Raw genomic sequence first — 26,929 nt, 5'->3', positions numbered from 1 at the left:
AGTAAAACACAACACTTCAAAAAGAGAAAAAAACACAAGGTTAAAACAATATATAAAGTGTCTATGGCTTATAAACAGTACAATAAATATAATGATATATATTAAATATCAGGCAAGTGACTTAAATAGTAGGTAATAGCAGACAGTAAATTTGGTGATTCACAGCGGTGTTCACCCATATCTCAAATAGAATGTATTTTACGCACGGGTTATTTTGCCTTTTCCAAACACACATTGCTTGATTTCAGATAGGACCACGACTTTCTATAGGCCAATAATAAAACAGATGTGGGAACTGTTAAAATTAATGTTGTTCATTGCATCAGTGCAGCTTTTTGTTGTAATATATCTACTTCTAGGGGTCTAGTCAGTAATAGAAATAATCAGGTTCGACATTTGTACTATAAAATACAATTTTATCAATAGGGAAATCTGGCTCTTGGCCCCATCTGGGAGTATGACATCATCACATCTGAAAACCACCAACAGCCTGATTAAAAAGAACCACACTCGCACACATCACACCCAAACTGTAGCCTACTTACCGATTAACTTTACGCACATTTTACGCATTGTTTACGCACAGGTTATTTTGCTTTTTCCAAACGCACAACAAACACATAACGCCACACACACACTTGTTTTGCTTCTTGTGAGCGTGGAGAGGGCATGTGCGCGGTGGACGTCGGGGGAAATGAGCGCTGAGAGCAGTAATTGGTGGCTTCCGTGGGAGACGCAGTTCAGACCGGAGCAACACTGACAGAGACATATCTATCCCCCCACTGCTGCACCACAACAAGCGTGTATATGTGTGCATTTAGTAAGACACGGCAAACAGGGCAGTCACCGCAGTCTGACATAACGGTGTGGTCTGATGGGAAAGCAGAAAGGCTAAGCTATTAATTAAGAAAACCATAGTAAAAAGAAAGGGCGCTTTAGTTGGGTAAATGTATTAATAAAAGATACACATTTGGATGGGTTGAAAAGATAAAGACACACACAAACACATAACAGATGCAAATCCATCTTCAGCATCAGCAACACTAGACTGGGAGTTGTGAAAAAACAAGCACGCCATCTGGTGGATGTAGCTTATACGACACTATCGTGTTCTACATCTGTATAGCCATGAGGGGGGATATTCATAAATTTAATTATTTATGACGATTTTATGACCTTTTTTTTAACCATAACACACTGTCGCATTTTAAGGCAAGCATATCTATAAAACTCTTTGGGTAGTTGTGAAAAGTGTCCATCTGGCGGATGGAATATGACAGTTCTACATCTGTATAGCCATGAGGGGGGATATGGTCATGTTATTTAATTATTTATTACAATAACTTATGCATTTGCAACATTACATGGTCACATTTTTAGGGCTAGTGGTTAATAAATGTCTATTAAACGTATAATTCTGGGTGGTTGTGAAAAGTCTATTTGCCATATTTGACACCTGTCTCTTGCTATCTTTTTTGCTACTTATTTAGAAGTTATTATTACCATTTATATTTTTTACTCTTTGTGATTATATTATTATGATGTGTGAGCCACTGTGTCCAAATAATTTCCGGTGTGGATCAATAAAGTGTGTCTAAGTCTCAGTTTATTTAAGTCTAAGTGTCCATTAAAGAAAAAATTCTGTGATTTCAAAGACATTCCAGCATTCACATAAAATAAACTATATTTAAATAATAACCTGCAATATTAACCAGAAACAGCATTACTAAAAAATAAACGTATACATTCCCGGAACCTGATAGTGTAGTCCTGTGTTTTGTCACGGACACCCATCCAGGACGGACCAGCTGGAGTCTGTAGATCAAGCCCTTGTCCTTAAACTTGCCAGTCCTGTTTTTACATTAAATTCGTGTTTTTTGGGATCATTTTGTGACAGCAGCATGTCTCTGGCTGCTGAGGCGTTCGTGTCGCAGATGGCGGGTAAGATCCGATCACGTTTGGACTTTATATTTCGGTTTTCTGTCAGCATGTTCAGGGTTATCCGCACTAAAACTACTTCTGATTTAACAAAACGAATTCTAGCGTGTACTTTCTTTGCCTGATAACACTAGTATCATCTGGCATTGTCATTTTATACATTTAACCTAGAAGCGCATTAAAGGAACATATGTAACCTTATAATTTACGCATTTCTTCTTTATTCTAGAAGCTTTCGATATTAGAATCACACACGGACAGGCTCATCAGATAAATGTTCAAACTGTCTCTCGGAAGGGTGGCAAAATGTGTTTTACTCTAAAAACACAAGCTCGAGTTTGTGTTTTATTTGTTGACATAGCGCAACCAGTCCAGCCGTGTTTGAGCCAAAATGGCGACGTCGTCTTCTTCTTCTTTTTCTGTCCATTTGTGCGCCCTCTTGTGGATTTAAACCATTTCAAAATAGCGTTAAAGCTCCACTGCGTAACATTTTAGCTAAAAAAAAGAAAGAGTAAAATTACCAGTGCATTTTTCTATTTCAAATTTGTTTCTGCACTGAAAAACACAGAAAATATATGCATACTTTCTGGAAGCAAGCTTGCATCTCCATAAACCTGACTCCTGTTTGGCCTTATTGGTTATAATATTCCACAGTCTGGCATCTATTTCCATGGATTTCGCAGTATTGTCCTAATTTTCTATGGAGCCTCTGGAGTTTCTCATTCATCTTTCCCACAGACTTTACAAAAACAAAAAAAGTAATTAATGACCACCTGTAATTTAAATTTAAAATCAGTTAATAAATAATGTCACCAAATCTTTTGCTTTTTGGGCTTAAAACAACTGCATTATGGATATTAGTTACCATGGAGCTGGTTAATTAAAGTCTTAGTATTAACATTCCTCAAAAAGCCAATGGGAAAAATTAATGGAAAATGTACTTCCAGAACCTGAGCAGGAGGTCACTGTTGAGCTCCATTTCCATGGAATGAGTCCGGTGGCATTAAAACATATTTTATTTTCAGGGAATTATAGCTCATGCATTTGAGACTGTACTTAATCATTAATAATCAGTAGCCTATTGGGCCTGCAGGTTCAGTTAATGTTACAATTTATAGAGAAATACTAAAAAAACATGAGCCATTACTTTGTAATATGAAAATGAGCAAGGTATAAACCTGAGGCATACTACAAAAGGAGGAGTGTAACCCTTGAAGAGCACCTGTACTGAGATTTTACATATATATTTTTGACCCCGTGACACACTCCATCTCTCTTCTTAATCTTAAATAGAATTGTATTACAAAAACATTGCATCCTTGTGTACTGTAGAGCATATGTGAGGTTCTTGCTCTGTATTGGGCTGTGACACATAAATGCCTGAGTATAATGTCGTCTATGTTTAACTCATCATGTGCTCGTGTGTTGTTGGTATGAACAGCTGCTGAGCCATGGCCTGAGAGCGCCACACTGTACCAACCACTCAAGGGTAAGACCGCCCATCACTCATGGAAAGATAAACTTACATTGATCTATCAATAATTATTCAAAATTTTTCTTGTTTCTTCCACAGATGAGCAGATTTTACTGTCAGACTGTGCGTCATCGTTGGCAGTTCAGGTGAAGCTCATTAATATTATTCTACTGTTATTATAAAAAAAATCCAGCTGCATTTTACCTGTGCAAAATTATTTCTCTAAAGTGTCACACGCAACAATTACTCCAGATTTAGTTTACAGTTTTTTTCTTGTGTTTCTTGTTTTGCTTGAAATCGTCAGAGTTCTTCACATTTTAAACATTTTATACCAAATCTACTCATAAAAGTTCAATAATGTTTGTAACTTTTAAATGTAATTTTTCTGGTGGAGGAGCTGCCACCTGTTTGTCTCCATAGAGATGTTATTGCTTTTCCTGAAAGGTTCCACAGCTTGACATTTAACACATTATCGAGTGAGTGGAGCCCTCTTGAAAGATCTGACCTGTAACCTGGTCTCGTGTTTTCCACTGTGTCTCCACTAAGATAAAAAAAATTCCAGATAAAGCAGTAACATCTACATAAAGACAAAGGTTATTCGGAAGCTCCACCAAAAAAAATTCCATAGTGGAAATTTTTTATGATGTTGTTTTACCTGTTGACTGAGCCTTGTTTTTCCTTTACACACAGGCGTACCTCAGGATGTGTGGGCTTCCCGTGCAGGTCGTTTGTAAAGCCAATGCAGAGTTCATGTCTCCTTCTGGTTTGTATTATTACATTAAACTGTTTATTACACAAACAAATAAAATAGTGCACAGACTTTGCTGATCCCTTTGAATCCTCTTCAGGTAAGATTCCCTTCATCCATGTTGGAAACCAGGTGGTGTCTGAACTAGGACCAATAGTACAGTTTACTAAAGCAAAGGTAAGACCTGGACAGGGCCCTCCTTGCTTGCTGACACACTGGACAATATTCTCTGTATGTTAAAAGTAGGATATTTAGATAAAAAATACTCCACCCTTTTATAAATTACTAAAAAAATGACATTTGGGTTGTCAAAAAAGTTACTACTAAACTAGTACCATATCTTTAAAAATTAGGACAATTGTTTTACATTGCCTGGATTATTTTGTATAGTCAGTATTAGATTTTGTATTGAAAATTACATTCTGTCTAAAATGTTTTTACCATGGTTGTGGTAATGATATCAATTAACAAGCCTTCCCCTCGTATCCCAATATTGTATACATTTATGTCGTCAGGGAAAACTACTATTTCAACTAGGACTTTCTAATTTTAGGAATAGATTACTGTCTATCCTTTAACCCATTTTAAGTTCTAAATGTTTCTATCTCTCTTCAACTAGGGCAGCAAAAGTTGAAAAAAAAACCCCATATTGTTAGATTGACAGAGTGATATATAAATAGACAGGGACAGATTGATGGTTAGAATAATGATTGTGTGTCAAAAATTCAACACAAAATAGTTTCAGATCACTACTGTATTTATTCGGGTTGCTACAAAACGTTTATATTGTTTACAACTAATATAAAGTCATAAGAAACTGCATTTCATTTTCTTGCGGTCACAGGGCCATTCTCTGAGTGACGGGCTGGACGACGTGCAGAGGGCTGAGATGAAGGCCTACATGGAGCTGGTCAATAACATGCTACTCACAGCAGAGGTACACCACACATGCACTAGCAGTATGTACTATTGTGCCAAATACTCAAATAACAAATGTTAGTCTTAAGAAATATTGTCTTGAATGCAGCAGTATTTAAGTCCTGGATTTAAATACTGACGTCACGTTCCAAATAGGAAATGAGCATGGGCGCACTTCCGGCTCCATTGAGTCCAATTTACTTTGTATTGAAAAAAGGTTACTCCTCTCTGTAACTGCTGCTGTCAGGCTCCTTATTTTGGTCTTAATATGTTCCTATTAACCTGCTCTACCTGATCTTGGTATTTTTATTTGGCTAGTTTGTCTGTAAAGCAATTCCTATTCCTAATCTGGAACTCTGCTCCAAATTCACTCCTACAACTGCCAGCCTCTGTGAGCTTCATTTGACTGGTGCTGAACACTATGGGTGATGTCACGCTCATTTTGTCCACTACTTTATACAGTCTATGGTGAAATCCTTACAGTATTTTTTTAAGTCATGTTTATTTAATTATCTAAAGGCCTCCACACGCTACAGGAGAATTTGCCCAATTTTGGCAGCGATTGGCTTGTCCTCGAGTTCTGGGAGACGTGACCCGACTTTGTGACTTGCGATTTTGAAGCCGCTGTGCTTCTTCTGTGTGTGGTATCAGAGAGACTGTCATACTGTATATCATAACCACCAAGCATCAGCAACGCCACGGTAACAGCCAATAAAACGAAGTGTCCGGGGCAGAGGAGTGATGTACACAGAGGTGCAAAATATAAACTCAGTCAGAATATAGCAAAAATAATGAGAAGACTTTATTACTCACGTCTTGTAAAGCTGCAAGTTTAAAGCACAGCATCTCATCTACATTATCCATAGAAATTGTCCTCCGCAAGTAATGACACCCAATCCACAAAACCGCACTATTAATCCAGTTTGAGGTGTTCTTTAAAAGTAAAAAGGCGAGATAGTTCCTCACGTGTGTCCGTTTACATCCACTCAGCGCACGGATCGAGGTGAAGCTGCAGATTAGTGATAGTGACTCTACTTCCTGTGGACTTTATCGCCAATCTTTTATGTTTTAAAAATCATGTCTCTGAAGTATTGCACCACATTTCACAAATAATAATAACACAATTTTAACTTCTATCTAAACTAAAAGTGCAGCTCTCTGATCTTTTGAACACAGAGTCTCAAAGCGAGTGGTTTTACTGTAGACAGGAAACGACAAACACGATCACGCTCACAACTTTATAGCCTGTAGTGTGCCACCATATCCCGCTGCAGTATTTGCGATGGGAGATTTTAAGTCTCATAAGATTCTCCTCGTGTCTGTGGTGTGTGCTTTTTGTCGCATGTTTAAAAATAGCTTAAGACAGAAAAATCCTGTAGTGTGTGGCGGCCTTAAGTTGACACTGGTTTCTTATTTCATTTGTATGAATTACATTTAAAGCAGTTCTTATTTGCTTTACAGTTGTACATTCAGTGGTGTGATGATGCCACAGCAGCAGAGGTATGGAAACAATCATTCATTCATTTATACTATCTGATTTTATTTACTGTTTAATGTTTAATAGATATGAATTACCTTTTGTCACTTCCGCGTAGATCACCCGTCCCAGATACAGCAGCCCGTACTCGTGGCCCCTCTGTCTGGTCCTGGCCTATCAGAAGCAGTGGGAAGTCCGAAAGAAGATGAACGCCATTGGCTGGGGAGGAAAGTCCTTAGAGCAGGTTAGTAAAGTGAAACTTAGAGATTGAATCACTCGAAAATACAGTTTAAAGGTCCTATAATTTCACAAAATCAACTCTTGTGATTTTTAAACCATGTTAGAATGTAGTTATTGCATCAAAAACATATCTGGAGTTGTGTTTTGTTTCATTCACACATGCTTCAGTAATCCTTTATTATTAGTTTGTCTACATTTCACTGTTTTCTGTTTGAGAGAAGAACTCAGCGTAAATATGCAGGGTTTGTGTGTTGAACATGTGAATAAAATGAAACGCAACTCCATTTGTGTTTGTGATGAGGAACCTACATTATAACATAGTTAACAAAATGGAATCATATGGGCCCTTTTAAAATGTCTGTCTCGTGCTGTGCTCAGGTTTATGAAGATGTGAGTCAGTGCTGCCAGGCTTTGTCTCAGCGACTTGGGACACAACCATTTTTCTTCAACAAACAGTATGGATTATTTTAATATTATCTCCTTATTATATATTGTTGTATATTATATTTGTTTTTGTTGTACGGTTTTTGTAGTTTGATTAAGTTTCAGCTGTCTTCACACTCAAAAAATTCTAATAGCACCATCTTGTGGTTAAATGAAAATATAAAGTAGATTGCAACAACAGCAACAAGTATTAGTATGTTTTTGAATGGCTAAAAAAAAGAAAAAGACAATAAATTAAAAATAATGTATGATTTAAAGTTTGTTTAAAAAAATTCTTAAAATGTGTGGAAATGAACAATTATATCAGCAAAACAATTAATTAGAATTTGATTTTGTTCAGTTTCCCCCCAAAATTATTAGAAGCTTAATAGAAGTTTTATCAGATATTGACAATTTAAAAAAAAAAAAAAAAAAAAAATTATTTCATTGTAATGATTTGTAGTTTTGGTGCTCCCTCTACACTACACGTCAAAAAGTGAAATTGCTTTGAATGACCAGGTTGAATGAAGATAATGTTTTAATAATAATTACAGGAATACATCACCTGCAGTGCTGTAAATTTCTCTTCCTTTGTCTCTTGTAGACCCACAGAACTGGACGCGTTGGTGTTCGGTCACCTGTTCACCATCCTGACCACCAGACTGACCAGCACGGAGCTCGCCGAGAGGGTCAAGAGCTACAGCAACCTGCTCTCCTTCTGTAGACGCATCGAGCAGACCTACTTCGAAGACAAGTCCTCCTGAAATTCTCCAGAGTCCTCTCAAAATCCTCCACAGAGTCCTCCACAAAATCCTCCTCAAGTCCCCTACACGCCCTCCTCACATTCTCCTGAAGTCCCTAAAAAGTTCCTCTGATGTCCTCCTCAAACTTACCCTTTTGTCTCTGCTAAGTCCTCGTCAAGGTCCCTCAAAAGTCCTTCTCAAGTCTTTGTCCATTCTCAAAAAAGTCCTCCTAAAAATCCCTCCAAAGTCCTAGTCAAGTCTGAAAAAAATATCTCCTCAAGTCCAACAAAGATCCTCCTCAATTCTCTAAAAAAGTCTCGATTTCCTCCACAAAGTTCCCCTCTCGTCCCCACAAACCCTGCAGAAAGTCCCTGTAAAATCCTTGTTAAATCCTCCTCAAATTCCCACAATGTTCTGCCCCTCAAGTCTCCCTCAGGTCCTCCTTAAGGCCGCTAAAAGTCCTCCCGAAGTCCCCACTAAGTCCTCCTGAAGTCTTCAACAAAGTCCACCTCAAGTCCTCCTCAAATTCTCCCAAAGTCCCCCTGTATCCGATCTGTATTCACGTTGGTGTCATTCCCTCTCTGTACATTTTGTGTCCTCACACTTTTATGTAGAGCTTGTAAAATGTTGCACGTTGCTTTTTGTTTTTAATGTATGTAATGTACATGAAGTATTTCCATTGATAGACACACAGGAGTCTAGTACAGAGCCCTGGAGTCTTTCAGGTTTTGAATATAGTGGATGGATTATGAACACAAAAACACACTATTTTAAATGGTATTTTTGTAAATGTCAGATCATTTTTAATTTCCCATAGCCTGGCCAGCTATGATCTATTCTTTTTCTTACCTATTTTATTTTTTTAGTATCATTTTAGTGCATAAAAAGACTATTTATCAGCTTTGGATTTAGACATGTAACCAAGCTGAATGCATTTGAATGTTTAGGAAAAAAGGTGCCCAGACTATTTGTAAATGATTTCATGGTTACACAATTATGCAGTTTTCTTTCTTTCCTTCTTTCTTTCTTTCTTTCTTTTTTTAAGTAATACATAAGTGACCTACAGAAGACATATAAGGCAAATATGTAAAAATCCTGTATCCTCCCTCCTGTACTTGTGTATAGAACCATGAACATAATGAGATGTGATTATGATTTGATTTTTCTAAGTGTGTGTTTGTGTGAATGAGAAGTGCCTCCATTAAACAGTCACTGGACTACAATCAGCTATATGCTCATTTTCTTAGGACTTATTTGCTTCTGTTGTGGAAAAGTTTAGCAATAAAACACCGTATTTTTCAGACTATAAGGCACAATATCAATAATGTTGAATTCTCTCGTCTATTTTCCTACATAAGGCCCACCAGATTATAAGGGGCACTGTTGATTTTTGAGTAAATTAAAGAATTTTAAGTGCACCTTATAGTCTGAAAAATATGGTACTGCAACTTACAACCACATATCTTAATTCTAAAAGAAAAAAAATATGGTACTGCAACTTACAACCACATATCTTAATTCTAAAAGAAAAGTTATACAAGGGAGCTGATATGAAGACATAGATGGAGATGGTCATAGCTGCCAACCAAAAGACCATGGGTTCAATTCCTGGACCATAAGAATCAATCATGAGTCAGTGCTATTGCGGCCTTTATAGCTCTGTGAGGGAATTTTGGAGGTTTTGAGCTTCAAATGAGGCCTGTGTGTCCATATACTGAGAATGAGTAAAACTTGTGTGTGTCCTTAAAACACTAAGAATGCTGGCTGCATGCTGTACCGTTTTGTGGGTTGGCGCGGTCATTGGTCGAGGTCGTTGACACACTTGGCCGTCTAATCTGCCTGAGGTGAGGTCATGTGGACAAGCTCATGTCTCCTGACCTCTCCCATTCCCTCCGTTACTCCCTCTCCTTCTTTGGGTCAGTCTCATGTCAGATGGCAAGGCAAGGCAAGTTTATTTGTATAGCACAATTCATACACAAAGTAATTCAAAGTACTTTACAGAATAAGGAATACATTAAAATCATAATAAAACCAAATAAAAACATAAATAATCATGAAGATTAAAATTAAAAAAGAGACACATAAATTGGAGAGAACAGAAATGTTTTGAGCCTGGATTTAAACAGCGTCACAGAAGAGTCTGTCTCACATGTTTAGGAAGACTGTTCCAGGTTTTAGCTGCATGAACCTGAAACTCTGACTCCCCTGGTTTAGTCCTGACTCTGGGCACCAGCAGAAGGCCGGTCCCTGAGGTCCTCAGAGTGCGAGATGGTTCATATGACACTAACATGTCACAGATGTACTTTGGTGCTCGACTTGTACACAAGCAGAGCTGCTTTCAAACCTATTCTCTGAGCCACAGGAGCCAGTGCAGAGACCTGAGCACAGGACTTATGTGCTCGTACTTCCTAGTTCGAGTAAGGACCCGAGCTGCAGCGTTCTGGATGTTCTGCAGTTGTCTCACAGCTCGTTTTGAGAGACCAGTGAGCAGAACATTACAGTATCAAACCTACTGGAGACAAATGCATGGATAAGTTTCTCTAAGTCTGCTTTAGACAGTAAACCTTTGATTTTTGCTATGTTTTTTTAGATGGTAAAAGGCTGCAGATGTTATTGATCTGATGTGGCTGTTAAAGTTCAAGTCTGAGTCCATTATTACCCCTAGATTTCTTGCCTGATTTGAAGGTGTTAGAGAGAGAGACTGGAGGTGACTGCTGACACTGTCCCTTTGATTCTGTGGACCAAACACTATGACTTCAGTCTTGTCAGAGTTTAGCTGGAGAAAGTTGTTTTGCATCCACACACTGATCTGTTGGATGCAGTGACCAAGTGAGTCCACTGGTCCATAGTCTCCTGCTGCCAGAGAGACGTAGATCTGAGTGTCATCTGCATAATTGTGGTAGGACACATTATTGCTGCTTATTAACTGGCCTAATGGCAGCATGTAGAGATTGAACAATAGGGGGCCCAGGATTGACCCCTGAGGCACCCCACAGGTCAGGGCCATGTGATCTGAGACACAGTTTCCAATTTCAACAAAATACTTCCTGTGTTCTAGATAGGACTTGAACCAGTTTAGTGTAGTACCAGAGACGCCCACCCAGTCCAGATGACTATACCTCCTTTATGTGCCCTGGTCTCGCTCTCCCACTTTTTCTCACCTCACTTTATCTCTCTCCCTGTCCTTTGGGTGACTCTGTGCTCTGGTCTCTCTCCCTCTCTTTCCCTTTCCTCCTTTGGGTCAATAGACTGTATTTATAAATAGACAGCCGCCATGTTCCAAATAGAAAATGAGCATATTGGCGCATCCAGCTCCAGACTTTACATTGAAAAATTGTCACCCCTCTCTCTGTAAGTGCTGTAGTGAGCCTCATTATTTTGGTCTTAAAATGTTTGTATTAACCTGCTCAATATGATCCTGCTGTTTTTATTTTGCTGTTTTGTCCATAAATTCATTCCTATTCCTAATATGCAGTGTTGGGGAGTAACAGATTACATGTACCAGAGTTACGTAATCAGAGTACAAATTATAAGTAGCTCCTCCTTGAAACTGCCACCTTATCGTGGTGGGGGAGTTTGCGTACCCGAATGATCCTAGGAGCTATGTTGCCCGGGGCATTATGCCCCTGGTAGGGTCTCCCATGGCAAACAGGTCCTAGGTGACGGGGCAGACTAAGAGCAGTTCATAGAACCTCTATGAACAGTATAAAAACAAGGACCGTGACGTCGCCCGGTATGGCGCAGCCGGGGCCCCACCCTGGAGCCAGGCCTGGGGTTGGGGCTCGAAAGCGAGCGCCTGGTGGCCGGGCCTTTGCCCACGGGGCCCGGCCGGGCTCAGCCCGAAGGGACGACGTAGGCCCGCCCTCCTGTGGGCTCACCACCCACAGAGGCCTCAACTGGCTCCTCACGTTGAGAGGAGCAGTTGAGGTGGCTCGGGCATCTTTTCCGGATGCCTCCTGGACGCCTCCCTCGGGAGGTGTTCTGGGCATATCCCACTGGGAGGAGGACCCGGGGAAGACCCAGGACACGCTGGAGGGACTATGTTTCTCGGCTGGCCTGGGAACGCCTTGGGGTCCCCCCCCAGAAGAGCTGGAGGAAGTGTGCGTGGAAAGGGAGGTCTGGGAGTCCCTGCTTAGACTGCTGCCTCCGCGACCCGGCCCCGGATAAGCGGAAGAAAATGGAATGGAATGGAAAAAAAAAAAAAATGGAATGTATTCGGTTACAGTTACTGTTTCAGTGAGTGGTAATTGGATTACAGTTACTTTGTTGAAATAAATGGGATTACATGGAAGTATTTTCCTGTTTTCACATTTTGGGCTATATCCCTTTTTTTTTCTTTCTTTTAACCAAGTCTAAACCAGGACTAATTCAGAACTGAAACAGGACTAAAGCCAGGACTAAATTAGGACTAAAACCAGGTCTAAACCAGGACTAAAACCAGGTCTAAACTAAATCTAAACCAGGACTAAATCAGGACTAAAACCAGGTCTAAACCAGGACTGAAACCAGGTCTAAACTAAATCTAAACCAGGACTAAAAACAGGTCTAAATCAGGACTAAAACCAGGTCTAAACTAAATCTAAACCAGGACTAAACCAGGACTAAAACCAGGACTAAATCAGGACTAAAACCAGGTCTAAACCAGGACTAAAACCAGGTCTAAACTAAATCGAAACCAGGACTAAACCAGGACTAAAATCAGGACTAAATCAAGACTAAAACCAGGTCTAAACCAGGACTAAAACCAGGTATAAACTAAATCTAAAACAGGACAAAATCAGGACTAAAACCAGGTCTAAATCAGGACTAAAACCAGGTCTAAACCAGCACTAAAACCAGGTATAAACCAAATCGAAACCAGGACTAAAACCAGGTCTAAATCAGGTCTAAACCAAATCTAAATTAGATCTAAACCAGGTCTAAACGAGATCTAAACCAAGTCTAAACCAGGACTAAAACAGGTCTAAACCAGGTCTAAACCAGGTCTAAACCAGGACTAAAACAGGTCTAAACCAGGTCTAAACCAGGACTAAAACAGGTCTAAATCATGCTGCATGGACGTGTCTCCTCCTCTTCTATCAATAATATATTTAATTTAGTTAAGTAAAGTCTGGGCTTTTTATTGTCTTTTATCAGACAAAACATCTTATGTGAAGATTTCCTCATCTTTGCTTCTCTACAGCAAATCAAGTAATCCAAAGTATTCAGATTACGTTACTCACTTTAAGTAATTTAATGGATTACGTTACAAACTACATTTTGGGGTATTTAATCTGTAATCTGTAGGGGAATACATTTTAAAAGTAACACACCCAACACTGCTAATATGGACCTAGTTCCAAATTCTGTCTCCTTCTCTCTCCCTCTTCTCACACAGCAAAAAGTGGAGTGTTAAAATTGACTCTCACGGAATCAATCTGGTTCCTCTCCCTCTCTCTTCATCCCTCCCACTCTTCTTTCCATCTCCTCCTTTGGGTCACTATCATGTCATATGCCTGTAGCTCCTCCATGACCCTGTGCTGTGATCTCTCCCTCCTTCTCTCCCTCCCTCTCGTTCTCTCCATCTCCTCCTTTGGGTCATTATCATATCATATGTCTGGAGCTCTTCTCTGACCCTGTGCGCTTGAGCGATGCCCATTGCCTGTCTCATTACTCCAGATGTGTGTCCTCAGACAGGCAGACTAAACAGACCCAACAGAGCAGCGTCCGGTCAAGTCTGCGCTGGTCAGAGCTGCTGTGACCCCGAGGCCCCTGATCGGAGATAATGGGCCCCGGACGGACACAGCGCTGGTCCCAGAAGGGACAGAGACTGTGGTGTGGGGAAGGGGCAGTCCAGGATTCTCTGTCACTGGATTCAGCGAAAATATTTACTCTATAATACCACCACTTATTAGAATATCGGGAAAAAACTCTATATTTTTTATCACTCATTTCAGAAAGTCAAACTTAATTGGAGCTAGACTGTAAATTGTGATTACAGATTTTAAAGAGGACATGTAGTGCTTATGTCTTCTGTATAGTTATCATCTTTGACCCAAATGGATAATTTAGTCATAATTTGGACAATTTAATTCACAATATTCATAATACTGTACATAATACTGTACTATAATCATAAATGCCTTAATAAAAGAAACAAGTCCATTAACTTCCTTATTAGGAAATTGTGGTGCCCAGTGAGAACTGACACATTTTAAATGTCATCATGACAAAGAATTATGTAGCTGTTAGCTCCTCTAATGGATATTAGCAGAAGACTAAGAATGGAAAATAGCTACAATCCTGCATATTTACAGATACATGTTTTCTGTATTATCTTGGTTTAAAAAACATTGTCCCTTCAATGAACAAATATAAACACAGTGCATTTAGTTACATATATCATGTGATTTAAGATTTCTTTACTAAAACAGTCAAATTATTTTTTTCACCTTGTGCCATTTGGTGTTGTTCCAGGAGATGTGTTCTGATTTCAGAGCTCAAACCTCCCTTCTATACGCCAACCAACGTGCACAGCTCAGCCTCTTTTAAACTGATTAAACCACTGCAGTTATGCATATGCATGAAAACTTTCATCTAAGGGCTTTTGTTTGTATAGACACAGAGGGAGCACCCAGCTGCAGGAGCACTGAGGAATGAAGCACTTTTAATCACGCTAAAAACAGTAGCTACAGGTGCTTAGCTGTGTGTTAATGACTGATATCAGAGCACTGAAGAGGTCAGATGGAGAAGCAGTTTTGAATTTCCGCCTCAAGAGGGAGACATTCTGGAGCTTCATTATCCAAAATGAATGAAAAACTACTATATATATATATATATATATATATATATATATATATATATATATATATATATATATATATATATACATATATATGGATCAGGGAGACTGTGTTCCACTGTTTTTGGGAGTGTGGGCGTCTGACACAGTTGTTCCAGCTGCTGGGGGCAGTGTTCAGGAGTGTGGGGCAGGTGTTTAATGCTCAGGTGTTTGTGTGTGGGTTCAGGTTCTCTGTGAGGAGTAGGAGGAGGGGCCAGCTCCTGAGCTTCCTGATAGGACAGGTCAAGATGTCTGTGTACATGAGCAGGAGGAGGAGGCTGCAGACTCAGAGCTGGGTCAGTGTGAGACGTCTGTTTGTCAGGATGGTGCAGGCCACACTCAGGCTGGAGTTTGGCCTCTACTCCATGAACAATGATGAGGAAGGATTTGAGGAGCGCTGGGGCTTTGGGGGGTGTTGGCCTCTGTAAAGGAGGCAACTCTGTTTTGGACCCCTGTTTGTGTAAATATTGTAAATAGTGTAAATATTGTAAATAGTGTTAATAGTGTTAAGAGGAACCCTCTCTCTGTCTATCTATGTCTATCTTCTCCTCCTCCCCCTGCCCCTCCTGTCTCTCTCCTCCTCTCTCTCTCTCTCTCTCTTCTCTCTCCTCCTTCTCCTCTCTCTCTGTCTCTCTCTGCTCTCTTTCTCTCTCTCTTTCTCTCCTGTCTCTCTCTCTCTCTTCTATTCTCTCTTTCTCTTTCCTCCCGTCCTGTCCGGTCCTGTCGTCTCCTTTTTCCTCCCCTCCTTGAGTCGTCCCCTTACCGTGGTGGAGGGGTTTTGGAGCCTGAATGATCCCAGGAGCCGTGCTGTTGGGGGACGGCTCACACCAAGAGTGGCTCTCTCTCTCCTCCTTCTCTCTCTCTCCCTCCTCCTCTCCTGTTCTCTCCTCCTCTCCTGTTCTTTCTCTTCTCTCCTGTTCTCTCCTCCTCTCCTGTTCTCTCTCTCCTCTCCTGTTCTCTCTCTCCTCTCCTGTTCTCTCTCTCCTCTCCTCTATTCACATGTATGACGTAACAAGAAACGATAAAATCCGAGTCAGTGTTTGCAGTTTGACAGCGAGTGAGAGACGAGGGGATGAAGAGAGCGAGACAGACGTGATGAAGAAGCACAGACAGAACCCACACCAGAAAAAAAAAAACAAAAACAAAAAAATGACCCCACCCCACCACCCCTCTGCCATAAATAAAATCTGAAACTAAACTTGGTGATTTTCATTTTTCATTCATGTGAAAATGAAATGATGAAATTTGAAGTGTTTGGGTGAGAAAAGAACAGTTACATGAATCTGATATCAGCAATAAAAAAGTATCCGTACTCTACACGGACTTCCTCAGGAGGTCCTGGTTTAGTCCTGGTTTAGACCTGGTTTGGTGCTGGTTCAGTTCTGGTTTAGACCTGGTTTAGTCCTGGGTCAGTCTTGGTTCAGTCCTCAGTTCAGTCTTTGTTTAGTCCTGGTTCAGTCCTGGTTTAGTCCTGGTTCAGTCCTCGGTTCAGTCCTGTTCAGTCCTCGGTTCAGTCCTGGTATAGTCCTGGTATAGTCCTCGGTTCAGTCCTGGTTCAGTCCTCGGTTCAGTCCTGGTATAGTCCTCGGTTCAGTCCTGGTTCAGTCCTGGTATAGTCCTGGTTCAGTCCTGGTATAGTCCTCGGTTCAGTCCTGGTATAGTCCTGGTTTAGTCCTGGTTCAGTCCTGGTTTAGTCCTGGTTCAGTTCTGGTTTCTGTGTTCTGTGTTCTGGAGAACACAGCTTCACGGCAACCGGGTGGGTGCACCATCCTGGAAGTCACTGAGAAAAGTTTTTTTTTTTTGTATAGTGAAAATATTCACATCACAAATATTCAATATGTTTACGTTACATGTGAATGCAAAAAAAAAAAAAAAAAAAAAAAAAAGAGAAAAATAACAGTGTTTTTATGTTTGCAGGCTTCACTGAATGCTGCTTCTGTTTTGATTTATCTACATGAAGGCAATATGCGCTCAAATTGCTGATGATTTTCCTTGGAGACCCTGTTAATGAAATAATAAGAATCAGGTATGATAACGGTATATATAATATACATGATAACGGTGTATATATAATATACATGTCATGCCTTATAATATCAAACTCCTCACCAATTGGCTGTCTGTATTTGATGCCCCTTTTTTGTGTTAAACATGTAAATGAAGCAAAACTTGCCTTGAAGCCTATTCTGATTCTAAATGCCATTTACAGTGGTCCTTTTAGTGAATAAATTCATTTGCAGTGATCTTGTTATTGGGGAAAAAAATGCATAGTCCATTATATTGTAGGGAATATTTTACCAATGTACTACATAGCATTAATTATATAACAAAATATTAGTTGATGCAAATTTTTAAATATTAGAAATCATACCACAAATTCTACCATAGAATTCTCCACTGACCTCCAGCTCAGTGTTAAACTGTAGGGATTGTGGAATGTTGTGATGTCACGTGAACCCAACATTTTCAGTTGTCTCCATCTCTATAGTCATTCAATTTAGCCACATGAAACCAAGAACTGGCACGAAGTTTACATTTATGCATCATAAGTAAAGAGATTTCTCTCAAAGTAAATCTGTTTTACATATAGTTATGAAGTCACTTCCCACCATGTGAAATCATTACATAACATTTTTGAATATGAAATATTTTTTTTTTGCAAATTCTTAGGATGCATACAGATGCAGACTGATCATAAGCATTGAAAATTATATTTTGTGCTAATCTACTCATGTTTTTCAGGTACAGCAAGAATGCAGTGTGGTGGAGGAAACAATGGCAGTTGTCACAAGTTGTTGCTGGTTGCTATGTTTGCATATCGCTGTATTTAGTGATGTTCACATTTATGCACTGTTAATAAAAAGTAAAATAATTCAATGTGTTGTGAAATTATTAAGATTATAGGACCACTATAAAATAAAAGTTCAAATAGATTAATACAATCAATTACATGTACATTAATTTAATGTAAAATTTTAAATTGGCACATAAATGCTAATGAATGTTTTTTAATTGACTCAATTAACTTTTGCGTGTTGAGGTAACGGATGTTTTCTTGTTGAACCAATTTATAATTTATTAACTGTTATAATTTAAACTGTTTTAGTTCGACCAATTTATAAATATCATTATGATCAATTAACAATATTTAGATGTAAATGATTTCTATATAAATTATAAGTTAAACCAGTGTTTTATTTTTTTCAGTGTATGTGACGTTAACATATTAACGCCTGTTCAGCCTGTTGTTCTTTATTCTATTGTTATTTTTTCTGTACCTTGCCTTTGAAGATGAAATGTTGGTTCCTGGTCCCTGATTTTATAAAATACATTTCCCCCAAAAAGAGCGACGTATAGTCGACTGCGACTTATATATGTTTTATTCTTCATCATTACACATTTTTTGGCTGGTGCCAAAAAATGGTGTAGTTACGTTTTTACCTCCAGAAAGTTTCATGACATCAAATTATTTTAGGTGTTCAGTTTAAAATAATTGTCCACAGGTGGATGAGAGTACAGAGGTGCAGAGTGGGCAACAGGAGGAGGCGGACGCGCGGGGGGAGACTGTAACCAGTGCCCCGCTCCCGTCACAAAACACCGACAGCGCAGATGAGGGGGGCACAGAGGAGGGAGGTGCAGCAGAGGGGGACAGTGAGCAGTGTGAGGACGGAGAGGACAGGGATGAGGAAGACACACCGTCACAGTTCTCAGACATGTCTCAGGAGGCTGGGCCAGAAGAGCCCCCTCCTTACTCTATTAAAGACATTAATGAGTTGTTGGATGTTACGTATGGCAACAAATCAGTTAATGTGCAAGACTTCTTCCCCGATGTTGATGGTTTCATTAATTCAGTTAGGAAATTAAAGAGGCAGGTGGGTGTCGATCAGTTAAGCCAAAAGAAAAGGTACAGGTTGGCAAAGCTTGTAGGAAGGATCAACAAGGGCAAAAAAGGATCAGGGACATTGGTGTCTCTCTCTCTCAGCTTGTGTTCATTTACTGTTGTCTTTGTTTTCTGTTTCCTTTTTCCTACACCGTAAAATCGGTAGAGTAAATTTCCCAGATATAACATTGTTTTCCTCTAAACGAGTAACATTTCAACATTTTAGAGTGCAATTACCACTCGCGGTCACTAGAGTGAGAGTGTTTTTACAGAAATGTGGTGAATCTCCTCCATTCGAGTAATTGAGGCTCCGCCCACAGCTCCGCCCACCAAACTGCACTTGAGTTTCGATTCAGCCGCCATGACAGTCTCTCGCACAAACTCTCGGCAGGACAGTCGGAGCGCGGACAGGATTATATTTCTACTTTGTTTGCAGTCACAGGAATACAAGGTGAGTCTCAAGTACATGTTTTATGACTAATACTGTGGTTTCTAAAATTGTTTGAACCAAATAATTTTTTTCTGTCAGTGTGGTGTTAGGAAGACGGTGTTGTTTGAGCTAATGCTAAACTCGTGCTTTTAGCAAAGCGCTATCAAATGTTTCTGGCATATTTATACATTCGTTACTGTTCAAATTGATCAAAAACTATAGTTCAGTGTGTAAAAATTTGAAACCTGGGAAGACAGAAGGACAGTCATCCAACTAGCTAAACTAATTTGACTTGATGTTAACATTAACATTGATTAATTTTGACTGATCCCAGACAAAAACCTTTGCCAGATATACTGCAAGATTTGGATTCTTGATAAATATTGCTATATTCAACCTAAATATTGTTTTTGTGATATTCCAAATCACTCAATCAATTTGTTAATCTTTTAGCATAGAAGCGTACACTTATTCTTATTTTTTTGCAGTTGCTAAAAGATTTGAAATTCCAACATTGGATTTGAAAGTGTATGATGACTCAAGGACTGAGGTTGATGAGGACGTGTTTGAATTTCTCCTCAAAAAACAAGATTTGGGTGTACTTGAGATTTGTTCTCCAAATGAAGGTTTGTGGTTTAGCGTTTTTTTTGTCTACATACAGTACATCAGGTTTACCTTTTACAATAACTTGCAATAATTCATCCTATATTTTGCAGATGGATCGAGTTCCCCAATGAACAGCTCGTTTGCAAGCTACAGTGGAGATAATGTTAGTGACTCTGATGACACAATCATACTACAGCGTAGTCCTGCTTCAGTGAAGTACATTGAAGACTCTCGCCTCTCACATGTAAGCTTAGTGATCATTCACATGTGATGTCAACAATTATTTCATATTCTACTATTTAGAACTTTAATGGCACATGTTTGTGTATGTCTGCAGATGATTGAGGCCATCCTTAAAGACAAACCAGAAGGTGATCGAGTCCTAAGTGAGTATGCTCGAACAAAGAACCTGACTGATAGCAGGAGACTTGATATGGTCAACATCTTGGTTGCACACATGACAAGTGAACACGGGTAAATTGATGCTAATTAAATAATTGTAATGTCTTAAAAGGAAATCATAATATTTTCTCCTTTATAGAACAAGGCCTCCGGGCATGTGAAAGAAGATTATGCCAAAGGAATCATTAACTTGTTCCCCAAATTGGCAGATCCAAAAAGCAAGCTTGGCTATGTAGGTACAATAATTAATTCTCTACAAGGTTTATGTCTTTATGTCTCACAAAATAAATTATTTAATTAAAAGAATCATTGTTAATAGTGTTATACATGTTAAAAATGTTGTATGTTTTTAGGAACACTTTTACAGTCCTGAAGGAGGAGAGAACTGGTTTTCTGGCATGGAGACTGAAGTTTGTTCAGAAAGAAGCATCAGATGGCAAAAAAAGGAAGAGCCAGACACCTTCACCTAAAGGTATTTTTCAAGGATTCTATGTATGACTCTTAAAGCTGTTATTTGCCATTTCAATTGTTATAAATATGTTTACAGGTGGTTGTATATATACAAATGACTTAATGAACTGTCACTGTTTTCAGGATGGGATGGTGATATATCATCCATTTTGGTTCTTCTCCACCTTTTGCCTCCACCTCCTCATGGATGCAAGAGGCCAGGGAAGCTATCAGCAAGACAGGCATATGACCAGCTGGTGAAGTTCCTCAAGGTGAGTTCTCAAGAGTCATAAACTACCTGTCTGATTGCTGTATTATTAAAATTATTTTATTTGAAGCAAATTGTGTAATTAAAAGTAATTTATTGTGTCTATATTCAGCCCACTTGTAGACGATGGAGGGAAATACTAGCCATATTACATACTACTATGGATTAGAAGGGTGTTGGGGAAAAGGCTGAGTAATGATTTTATTTTATTTTATTAGACGGGGACCAGCATCCAAGATCATCTGGACAGCGTCAGAGAAAGTCGTCAACCCTACCTGCTGGCCTGTGGCAACACAAAGCACATGATCCACAAGTACTACATTGTGACTGACAAACATGTGATTCCATGTAAGTCATCGGACTCTCTTGCTGCTTTTGACGAACTTTTTAAAGCTCATTTTGGATTTGGCACCTCCTACAATCAAGATCTGATAAATGTATACAACTTCTTGCAGACTACCATTTATGACATAGACGTTGGTAGCAGTAAAGTGAGTCCCAGGGTTGCAGAGTTAAGGGCACGTTTTCTTTGATTTAATGCACTGATGCATTGATATTTTTCTTTGTAAAATGCTAAAGCCAGAGAATAAGTGTCAGTTATCTTAAAAAATACTTTGTTCAGGAAAAACACTTATATATGATTGGTAAAAGGTTTATGTGATTGATTTAAATATGATTGGTAAAAGGATCATGAACAATTTTCCAGGTTTAGAAAGCAGCTGAATGCAACGTGAAGGCACATGAAAATTGTTCCAATGTTCTGTTGAATGCTCCTCTGCAGAAAGTTGTATGTATGACAGATGGGCTAACTGTAGAGAATGCAAACTCTTTTAAAGCAACTGATACTGTTATGTTGAATAAGACTTGTTTATTGTCTCATACTGTTTCTATAACTGACACATGATTATACACTATAGAATGCAGTATTTATTAAACTGTGTACAATTGAATAAAAGTTTTAATTGTTAAATCCACTGCTTTTGTTTTTCTTTAAGGACTGGATTGATGATTGTAATCTTGAGTAAAATTATAATAAAGCTAAAGTAAAATAGTAATCTTGCTAGAGTAAAATTTATAATATTGCTAGAGTATAATATCACTATTAATTGGAGTAAAATGATGGTAGAGTAAATTCAGTATTCATAATCTTGGAGTAAATTCTACTCTATTTGTTGGAGAATGCAGGTACAGTAACTTTATTTCTCTTCAAATAAGAGTATAATCATTTAAAGTAAAATAAATGCTCAAAATTGAGTAAAATTTACTCTCAATTATTTACTCTTTTGCAAGAGTAAATTTTACTCTTTCTAGATAGGGACCAAATATATTTTTTTCTAGAGTAAGATTTTCCTCAATTAGAGTCAAATGTACTCTGGGAAATTGACTGTGTATGGAGAGCCTCAGAATAGGAACTTTGAACATTAATGGAGGCAGGAATCAAGAGAAGCAGAGGGACAATGAGACAAACTGGAGCAGGGTTTGGTCAGGGCCCATGTTCATGAGCCATGGGTCTAATCTAAGTGCAGGAGTAGCAGTGCTCTTATCTGAACGGCTGAGGCTGAGTAATGCCCCTCACCTAGTAGTGGAGGGGGGCAGGCTGCAGGTGGTACAGGGGACAAAGGGGGGCACACTTTGTGTTCATAAACATCTATGCACACAACTCACCTGTAAGCCGGACACAGCTAGTGCACACTCTGAACAGGCAGCTCAAAGGTTTTAACAGTGAGTCTGTGATATTAGTGGGCGGGGACTGGAATTGTACAACACACCCTCATGATAGGAACACGGCAGAGCCCCATCCAAGCTCTGCCGCTCTGCTGGCCAGTGTGCTGAGGGAGAATGACCTCATGGACACATGGAGACATGCCCCTACTGGCGATTTAATGTAAGTTTACTGCAGGATAGTGGCTTCATCCAGGCTTTCAGGGAGCTCTGGGAGCAGTGGAGGCATAGGAAGACAGACTTTGAAAACATACTAAAGTGGTGGGAGGTGGGGAAGACTCAAATAAAACTTTTTGTCCATCAGTATACACAACACTCAGAGAGGGAAGGGCTGGAGCATTTGGAGAGGGAAGTGTCTCTCCTGGAGCAGGGGCTGATCAGGGGTGCAGGGAGTAGAGGCACGTGGGCAAGCAGGAGGGGCGCTTTGAGCACTTTTATGAGCGAGAGAGCAAAGGGGGCACTAGTTAAGGCTAAAGTTGTTGCACTGCGTGATATTGATGCCCCTACACGCCACTTTTTTAATTTAGAAAAGAAAGGCAGAGCAGGGAGCAATCTTATGCACCTTAAATCGGCTAATGGGGAGGTCACCTCTGACCCATCACTAATGCAGCAGGAGGCCATAACCTTCTACTCCGAATTGTTTGCGGCTGGTTAGTGTGACGGGGAGAGCCAGGGGCAGATGGTGGACGGGTTGCCTGAGCTGGAAGAGGCTGAGGCAGCAGCTCTGGCCTCGCCAGTCACTCAAGAGGAGGTGACCTCTGCAGTGCAGCAGCTCGGTTGTGGCCGAGCCCCGGGGATTGATGGGCTGCATCCCGAGTTTTATAAGAGTTTCTGGTCTGTGCTGGGGGAGGATGTGCACAGTGTTTTTACATCAGCTCTGGATCTGGGCAGAGTCGGCGTCAGAGCACGTCTACTGGAGGGGCATGGGTCACCAGCAGGGGGGGCACTGCCATTTGAGAAATATTTTAACGGTGGAGTCATACACAGCAAAAATGCTATCAAACTCGTTTTTTCTTTAATAGGATTAGGCTAATTATGTTTTTCTTTAATAGAATTAGACTAATTATGTGTTGATATTATTATTATTATTATTATTATTATTATTATTAGCTACAATAGTTGTTGAGGCTGTGTGGTAGACGAACAAGCACGCAATCGGGCAAGAAGTAGCCACGCTGTAGTGGGCGTGGTACGCGGGGGTACGCTGTCTACCAACTTCTACCGACGTGAGATATAAAAAATAACAAATATAAAATAGCTACAACTTAAATGTCAAACCGGAGTTATTGGCAATGGTGAAAACAACCTGCATAGGCTCATGATATCTGCACTACTGCCCTATAGTGATCTGAGACATGAGGGACCAGGACTGGACCAGGACCAAACCAGGATTAAACCAGGACTAAAGCAGGATTAAAACAGGACTAAACCAGATCTAAATCAGAACTAAACCAGGACTGACTGTCGGGCCCAGAGGTGCGCCCGCGTAGACCTTTGGGTGACCGCAGCAGAAAGAACCAGCGCAGAGCTCCGCGCCTCACGGAGCAAAGCGGAGCAGGGTGCCAGCTGGGGTTCTGTCTGTCTCGCTCTCTGAAGTCCAAGATTAGTACTGTGTTAGTCCTGATTTAGATCTGGTGTAGGAATGGTGTAATCCTGGTGTAGTCCTGGTTTAGACCCGGTTTAGACCTGGTTTAGTCCTGATTTAGTCCTCCTGGTTTAGTCCTCCTGGTTTAGTCCTCCTGGTTCAGATAAAAATCGTGTACGCCCACTTAAAAAATCCCAACTACACACTGGGCAGCACTGGCACATGGCCATTCAGACAGTCACATAGCCTACTACAAAACATAAATGCAAGACCCAGCAAACGTCAATCAACAATTTATCTCCTTAGTAGGTCTTATATTGAAAACCAGGGCTGGCAAGAAGTAAAATAAACAAAGGGCTTACCGTCAGAAGAGTTGCAGGCGACGAGAAGGCATAGTGCTGAAACGTCTGAGTACTTTGTCCTTCCATTCGTTTGCGCATTTGCGTGTCAAGTCTTTCTCGAATGCAAGCTGCACCAACCTGGCCTTTCTCTCGTGTAGCATTGTGCGTCTGTGTTCCGAAAACACACTTCTCATAGTGGAGAATGAATTCTCGCACATTGCTGTTGATGCGCCAAACGTTAATGCATGTTTGAAAGCAGTCAGCACACTGGGCATGGCACTCAGTTGGATGTGGAACGTTGAGATGATGTGCTGTATGGTCCAGTTTCCCCCTGTTGCTTGCTTCTGTGACATTAAAAACTCTTTAGCAACTTCGAACTCAGCGTCGGTTACAGTCGATTGTGACAGGTCGAGAATATGCCTCACAGCTTTCACATCAAGGAAGTTGTCGGCCTCTGGATTAAGTGCGGCAAGTGCGCTTGCCAGTTGAGAGTTGCGCTCGCTGAATCTACGCTCCATTTCCCCGCCCACCAAATCAATAGTGTTGTAGTAAAGTCTCCTAAATTCAGTTTTCAAGTCATCATTACTTGTGGCTCGGTGTACTCCTGTAGGCTCCATAACGATGAAACCATCCATCCGTGTGCTCTCTGTGAGTCCCCGTTTGAGCCTCGGTGTCTCCTTGGTGCCCGTAACAGTATCCAACATCTTCCTAAATTCTTCATCACAACGGAGTTTTTTAATACATACTGTTGCACTCGCCACAACACTTAAACCTGTCAGGAGATCAGTGTCTTCTCTCTGGAGAAGCTTGTTTGGTGGGTCCAAAAGAGCCAGGACTTTGTGGGTGAAGTTGGCAAGGAACATGAAGCTTGGCTCTGATACTTCGTGCAGCAGTCCTGCAGCTTCCATTCTCGTCTCTGCGCCATAGTCCAGCACAGTGTCAGCATCGGTCAGAACTGATTTTATGTCATCAAATGACTTAAGAATAACTGAAACAGTGGCAAGATGCCCTGTCCATCTCTGCTCTAAAAGACGTTTCAGGTGTGCCCCTTTATAATGCAAAGCAACTGTTGGCTTCCTACAGAATTTGTAGAGGGAATTGCACACCTCAAAAAAATCCGAAACCGCGGGCTCTGCAGACATGACATGAACTACAACCAAATGCAACTGGTGGTTGAGGCAGTGCACATACGGTATCTCACGTCCAACTCTTTCCTGAAGAATTTGCTGAACACCACCACGTCTCCCTGACATAACGGAGGCTCCATCATATACCTGGCTCAGAATTTTGGAGCAATCCAGGCCAACCTTGTTAAGCTCGGACAGAACGGTGTCAGTTAATGTCTGTGCGTCACCTTTTTGGGCCGTAGCGATGCACAGTAAACGCTCTGTAATTCCGTAATACTCGTTCACAAATCGTAACACAATCGAAATGTTTTCGCGTCCTGTGGGGTCACGTGTTCCGTCAACTTTCAAAGTGTAATAGGATTCACCAACTTCCTCCACTATAGCCTCTGTCACCACATCACTCAGTGTTCTTATAAGTTCATTTTGCATGTCATGACAGGTGTAAGTGGCATTGCGAGGGATAGTCTTGGTCACATTAGCTAATTCAGGATCCTTTTTGATGATGTAATCAAGCATGGAAAGGAAAAGTCCAGACCCCCCCTCCGACATATCAAAAGCGTCAAGCTTTCCCCGTAGTGGCAATTGGTTTTCAGCCAAGAACACAATCACGTCTATTAGTGAGCCCACATAATAGCGGTTTCTGTTAAGTTGATCTGTATTTACAAGGGTTGATACCTCACTCCCAGTATTGCGACGCATCTCCCTCTCCTTCCACATTGCATAGCAAGATATGTGGTCTTTTGAAGTTTCATGTTGATGAAATCCACGGTCTTTAGCAATATCCTGTTTCCAGTTACTATAGCCCACACTCGCAAAGGCATCCAATGATCCAGATTTTCTTGTGCTCCTGAACAACCGACAGCAAAAACAAAATGCTGCGTCTGCCTTCACACTGTACTCCAACCACTCTCTGTTGTGAAACCATTTACCAATAAATGATCGCCCCTTGCCATTGTAAACTGTTACAGGATAGTGATTTAATACAGTTTGGACAGGCCTGTCAGTCCCGAGATCATCGACCACCACTGTTCGCTGCTGGCTTGAGGGGCTTGAAGGTCGCTGTCCGGTGCTGTGCTGCTATCTCCGTAGGTGGTTGTCGGGAGCTAGCATTCACAGAAGAGTCATCTCGATCTCGGCTATCCATCGCTTTACTGGTGGTGGTGACCGGAGGAGGTCTAAGCCATTTTCGTAAATCCATTTTTTGGCGAAAGTGAAAAACTGAGTAAATGAGCAACACACAGTCAAGTAGTCTATTTTTGATTCAAACTGTCTGCGTGTTCGCGCGCTGCAGCTCAACAAACACTCAAATCAAATGTATCACGGCCCTCAAATGCCCC

The 26,929-nt window shown here is 40.4% G+C and overlaps 2 protein-coding genes across 2 annotated transcripts; both read left to right on the top strand.

Annotated features, from left to right (window-relative positions):
• The first annotated feature begins 1,790 nt into the window (after positions 1-1,790).
• mtx2 (metaxin 2) lies at positions 1,791-9,184 on the top strand. The gene is made up of 10 exons (XM_020917009.2): positions 1,791-1,941; positions 3,380-3,427; positions 3,512-3,558; positions 4,103-4,175; positions 4,261-4,337; positions 5,005-5,097; positions 6,540-6,578; positions 6,674-6,799; positions 7,174-7,250; positions 7,823-9,184. The coding sequence occupies exons 1-10, from the start codon at positions 1,902-1,904 to the stop codon at positions 7,980-7,982; spliced, it is 780 nt and encodes a 259-aa protein (XP_020772668.1). The 5' UTR covers positions 1,791-1,901; the 3' UTR covers positions 7,983-9,184.
• Positions 9,185-19,042: 9,858 nt separating this feature from the next.
• LOC110158784 (uncharacterized) lies at positions 19,043-21,702 on the top strand. Its single transcript, XM_055162876.1, has 8 exons — positions 19,043-19,112; positions 19,580-19,717; positions 19,808-19,941; positions 20,035-20,171; positions 20,239-20,331; positions 20,453-20,571; positions 20,694-20,821; positions 21,036-21,702. Exons 5-8 carry the CDS (start codon positions 20,270-20,272, stop codon positions 21,348-21,350), a joined length of 624 nt encoding a protein of 207 aa, XP_055018851.1. The 5' UTR covers positions 19,043-19,112; positions 19,580-19,717; positions 19,808-19,941; positions 20,035-20,171; positions 20,239-20,269; the 3' UTR covers positions 21,351-21,702.
• The last annotated feature ends 5,227 nt before the right edge of the window (positions 21,703-26,929 follow it).

Source organism: Boleophthalmus pectinirostris, unplaced genomic scaffold, assembly GCF_026225935.1.
Source record: "Boleophthalmus pectinirostris isolate CB_2022bp ecotype Guang Dong unplaced genomic scaffold, ASM2622593v1 HiC_scaffold_5, whole genome shotgun sequence".
NCBI classification, from domain to species: Eukaryota; Metazoa; Chordata; class Actinopteri; order Gobiiformes; family Gobiidae; genus Boleophthalmus; species Boleophthalmus pectinirostris.
This window is presented reverse-complemented; position numbering and strand designations above follow the sequence as displayed.

What these genes read in the sequence shown, in the direction of transcription:
- LOC110158784 (XM_055162876.1), top strand. Translation starts at nt 20,270, where the DNA reads ATGCCAAAGGAATCATTAACTTGTTCCCCAAATTGGCAGATCCAAAAA. An exon ending in CAAAAAGCAAGCTTGGCTAT is followed by an intron (nt 20,332 to 20,452) that starts GTAGGTACAATA and finishes GTATGTTTTTAG; the next exon opens with GAACACTTTTACAGTCCTGA. An exon ending in CCAGACACCTTCACCTAAAG is followed by an intron (nt 20,572 to 20,693) that starts GTATTTTTCAAG and finishes CACTGTTTTCAG; the next exon opens with GATGGGATGGTGATATATCA.
- mtx2 (XM_020917009.2), top strand. Translation starts at nt 1,902, where the DNA reads ATGTCTCTGGCTGCTGAGGCGTTCGTGTCGCAGATGGCGG. An exon ending in GTTCGTGTCGCAGATGGCGG is followed by an intron (nt 1,942 to 3,379) that starts GTAAGATCCGAT and finishes TGGTATGAACAG; the next exon opens with CTGCTGAGCCATGGCCTGAG. An exon ending in CGTCATCGTTGGCAGTTCAG is followed by an intron (nt 3,559 to 4,102) that starts GTGAAGCTCATT and finishes CTTTACACACAG; the next exon opens with GCGTACCTCAGGATGTGTGG.